At 41.3% G+C, this 5,043-nt stretch overlaps 1 protein-coding gene across 1 annotated transcript in view; it reads left to right on the forward strand.

The window, feature by feature from the left end:
• The first annotated feature begins 4,755 nt into the window (after window positions 1-4,755).
• The window catches only part of LOC103153457 (leptin receptor-like), a 2,742-nt gene continuing 2,454 nt past the window's right edge, over window positions 4,756-5,043 (forward strand). The window contains exon 1 of the mRNA XM_016661917.1: window positions 4,756-4,759. Within this exon, the coding sequence (XP_016517403.1) occupies window positions 4,756-4,759 (4 nt within the window). The remainder of the gene's footprint in view (window positions 4,760-5,043) is intronic.

Genomic DNA, 5,043 nt, shown 5'->3' on the forward strand with positions numbered 1-5,043 from the left:
AATCAGTAATACTTTTATAACAAATTTATATCAGTAATGATTTATTGGTTAATGTCAAGTTGTCATGACAAAGACATTTTGAATAATGTCAACTTTGTATTAAAAGTGTCATAATTTAGCGAATGAGACTTTATGACAACAGTCATAAATATTCATGAAGGCTTATTCATGTTCATGACAGGTGTTATGTCGTGTTTATGAAAGTGTCATGTCAGCCTTATTCACCCCCCTTCAAATAAAGTGTTACCAGCTAAGTTTCCTGACAGGTGTCAGTAAACTTTTACTGGTGATTTTCTTTTTCCCCCAGTTTTACTTACCTCGGCCACACCAAACTGCGCACACGCCGCCAGCAACGCGAGCAGCAGCAGCTGGACCCACGAGCTCATCTTGCTGCCCAGCCTCAAGCCTCTCTCCTCAGCTCGGCTCGCAGAGCTGTGTGCGCCTGTGAGCTTCGTCCCGTTGCCAGCAGAGTGAAGGAGAACGAGAAGGCGCTCCAAGCTCTTCCTTTCTCCTCTTTAGAAAGTAAATCCTCATGCTCAGAGTTGTAGTTTGCGCTCTTATACTTCTTCCAAGGAGTCTTATCAGTGAGCAAAGCGCTGCGTGGCTTCTGCCCTGGACCAGCCTGATTACGTGGTGCTGCTGTGAGGAAGGGCTGGCTCCCAGCAGACCCTAATGCTCGACTTTTTCCTCTCTCTCTCTCTCTCTCTCTCTCTCTCCCGCCCCCTGCCTGAAGAAAAGGCCATAATCTGACTGCAAATCAGCGACATCACGGTTGATGTGCAGCAGTCGCCCTCAGTCTTAATTTATGGAAATATTTCTGTGGCGAAACCAAGTCGTTTTTGCTTTGTTTTTGTGTGAGAGAGGGCACGTGCTTGATGTCCTGCTGACTTTAGCGCGTGCTACTCAAGTATAAATGGTAGCGTGTGTTATTTATACATTTCATGAGAAGTTAGATATGGAAAAAATATTTTTTTATCGAGTAATTTCCCTTTTTGAAGGGGAAATATTTGACATATTCCTGCTATTTTAAAGATATTATAAAGTTATATTGTTTAGGGAAAAAGTAACACCAAGCTTGCTAATTTGTAGAGCATAAATTTGAAATCCTGGCGTTAATACCAGGGACCAAATAAAATAGTGATGAATCATGGGAATTGAAGTCTTTCTTTTTTAAATTGAAACGTACAAACACTAGCAGTTCGATAATAAATTGTAGGATGTTAAAATCAGCTCTAAAAATTCCAGCTTATGTTTATTAATAGAAAATTTGAAACTTTTAAAAAGCATTTACCCCTTTGCACAGCATCCAGGTGTTTCTGGTCCTTTGTTGGGAGAGACTCAGAGGAAGACTCGGTCTCTCTGCTTTGTCCACATACAATTATAAACACTGCATCTGTTTTCTAGCATAATTCTGGCTGAATTTATGACCATTCCTCTCATCAGAAATTGCGGCACTTTGCCTCAATTGGTTGCCGTCTGCTCGTAAACAACTTCAAGCCTGACTGACATTCACAGCTGTCCACCAAAGGTTTTGTGGTCAGAGAAAACAAAGTTTGCGCTATTCAGCCTTGTGGATGGAAAAGATTGTTTGGCGTAGTCAAGGTGATGCCTTCGAACCAAAGAAAATCACACCAACTGTCAAGCAGCGTCATGTCAAGTCGCTGTTGTGCAGCAGGTGTTCTGACTATCTGTCATACCCGTAAATCCAGCATACCTTATGGTAATGCGCACGATAGTCAGAACACCGGCGGGTTTTGGGGCATCGTGCAAAGGTAAAAGAAAACCTGGAGTGGGAAGGCTTCAGAGCCGGCCCAAGCCTCCATGGGGCCCTAAGCGAAATGTGGTTTTGGGGCCCTCTAGTTCTGCTAACAATGTGGACTGGCTGCAATCAGCAGTCCGATCATTAGATCATTCACACACCTGCTTTAAACTTATTGCATCTCTGGCAGTGCTGTTTACATTATATACATGTTTAATATAGGATACTTTTACTGGCCAACTGATTTATCAACCAGTTGATTTCTGGGACTGATTTCCTTAATTTTGGGGGATTGTGATTGGCCAATGTTTACACGTGAAGCCTGCCCCCTCAAGGGCGGCTTCAAGACGCCCTAAAACAGAAAAAGTACAACAACAAAAAACAAGCCAACCATGGTGGGCGGAGGGGTGCGGAGAACCCACTTACGGGGTCGGGCCACGCCACCGGCCGTGCCTCCTGGGACACCATGACCATGGGGACAGAGGAGACAGCAGCAGCTGAAGGCGGGCTCACAGTGAGAGGTGAAACGCAGAATGGCTGCAGCGGCGACGAGAGGCGAAGATTTTGCAGCAAGTATCTCTTTGTCTCAAAGGGGAAAAGGCAGCTGCAATGTCAGTGTGGCCCGCTTTTTTTTTTAAATATCCATTTTTCCTTCGAGCTGTGTTTACACACGTTTCAATTGATTTGCACTCAAGCTTCCCCCTTTAACTTGAGGAAGCTACTTTCTTTCATTAAATGTGAAAAAAGATAAAAAAAATACCCACTATCTGCCTATTAGATAGTTACTTTCTTTCATTAAAGGTGAGAAAAGATTTATGCGTCCGGCTGTAATTTCCTTGCTTTTAAAGAAGGATAAAGACCCTTTGAGCTGCAGTTCATATCGCCAATATCGCTTCTAAAAACTGATGCAAAAATTGTTGCCGAAACAAGTCGAACAGATTATCCCCACAATTGTCTCACCTGACCAGAAGGGTTTTGTTAAAAATCGTAAATCCTTCTTTGATGTCAGGCAGTTGTTCAATGTGTTGTATACTTCCGCCCCGCCCGGTCACATCTGTGATGAGATTTTAACGTTGATGAGAAAGCGTTTGACCGGGTGGAGTGGGACTGTCTCTTTAAGTCGATCGAACCCCAGGGGTTCGGTGAGTAGGTCTCAGGGGTTCGGCGGAGCCTCTGCCGCGTAGGTAAAGACACACTTGTGTAAAGTTGTGATCACGCCCCGCTTTGCCATCACTTGCTGCAGAGGATCATGTTACATTGCTGAGCCAATCAGAGCTGCGGTGCAGCACTGATTGAAGGAGTTCCACTCTCAGCATGGATTTGAACTTGTGTCTTTAATTACTTCAGCAAAGCTCACAGTTTTTACCAAATTCTGTAGCTTTCGGTGTACTTCTAAATCTGCTCCTTAGTCGCAACAAGATACTTTTTTTCCTCGAGAAGGACCTCGCTGCACCAAACAGAAAGGGGCGGGGACGAACCATCTCATACCTTATTTGGAAATGGGACCATTGCAGTCCGGAAGTGAAGGGGGCACTATTTCCTATCCACGATCTCCCGTTTTAAATTTCTTTTGAAATCTGTGATATAGCTTTATCTTTAGGAAGGAGTTTCTCTCTCAGCATGTATTTGAACTTCTCTCTTTCATTTACTTCAGCGCAGCTCACAGTTTTTAACAGTTTCCGTTGCTTTCTGTGTACTTCTAAATCTGCTCCTTAGTCACATCTTTTCTGGCCTTCTACTTCCTCTAGTGGCGTGAGGGTGGTAACACAACTAATCTAATTACATTACTAAATCAGAATACCGCAAAGTCTGTATTATTTATTATTAATTTTTCATTCTATTAAGAATGTAGAGCTAATTAAATGATCTAAACAAGACCTTAAAGTGGTTCCAGTTTCTCTCGATGGCCAACCTGTTGAAACTGTGGCAAATTTTAAATACTTTGGGTCGTTCCTGGACAGTCAGCTCAACTTTGCTGAAAACACTGACTATATTTTGAAGAACTGTTCTCAGAGATTCTACCTTTTAAGAAGACTTAGTGATCTTGGGGTGACCCAACTAGATTCTAATTGTGTCACCCCTATGTCTTGAATTTTGGGGGAAAAAATAATTTTATCACTACAGAAGGGTTCAGTGAATGTGCATATGAAACTGGTGGGTTCGGTACCCCAAAAAAGGTTAAGAACCACTGCTTTAAGACCTTGGAGATGTTTAATTTCGGCCCTAAATTTGTTTCATGGGTGAAGATGATGTATACCTTGACAATGGCAACAGTACGCACTAACAGTAATCTATCCAGTTATGTTGAATTATTCGCAATCGCGATTGAACCACTCGCAGTGGCTTTGCAGAATAGCCCAGAAATTATAGGTATCAATCAGTTTGGCACTGAACATAAAGTTTCCTTATATGCTGATGATACACTTCTTTATATTTCAGATCCATTGTCTAGCATTACTGAGTTACTTATTTTACTTCAAAAGTTTGGAAACATATCTGGCTGTATCTGGCTTTTTTGAAGGTTAGCCTTCAAAAAAGTGAATTGATGCCTGTGACCCCAATTGAAGAGCAGCATATGGGTCCAGTTCCTTTCAAAAGCAGCTCTGTCAAATTTAAATACCTTGGTATTTGGTTTACTCACAGTCACAAAGATCTCTAAAACTATCTGTGTTTACACATGTTTCAACTGATTTACACTCAAGCTTCCCCCTTTAACTTGAGGAAGCTACTTTCTTTCGTTAAATGTGAAAAAAAAAGATTAAAAATACCCACTATCTGCCTTTTAGATAGTTACTTTATTTCGTTAAATGTGAAAAAAAGATTAAAAATACCCACTATCTGCCTTTTAGATAGCTACTTTCTTTCGTTAAATTTGAGAAAAGATTTATGCATCCGGCTGTATTTTCCTGGCTTTTAAAGAAGGATAAAGACCCTTTGAGCTGCAGTTCATATCACCGATATTGCTTCTAAACACTGATGCAAAATTTTTTGCAAAGATGTGTAATGAAATTTTAGCTGCAGTTTTATGTCAGTTCATAATTATGTCATTGTGTCAGCCTTGGGTAAAATGACCTTCTACATCATAACAACAACCACATCGTGAAAGCATTTTCTTCAAGACATTTCCACTTTGCTGTCACTCATAATGTCAAACCGGTAGAAAAATACCAGCAACATAAAAATGTGATGTTGCTGTATCTATATCATAATGTGATGGTCTGATGTGAGATGGTCCTTCAGAGTTCATTTCTGAAGCCTGCATTGACACAGTCTCTTTTTAAAGA

This window comes from Poecilia formosa, unplaced genomic scaffold, assembly GCF_000485575.1.
Source record: "Poecilia formosa unplaced genomic scaffold, Poecilia_formosa-5.1.2 Scaffold350, whole genome shotgun sequence".
In the NCBI taxonomy this organism is placed as follows: Eukaryota; Metazoa; Chordata; class Actinopteri; order Cyprinodontiformes; family Poeciliidae; genus Poecilia; species Poecilia formosa.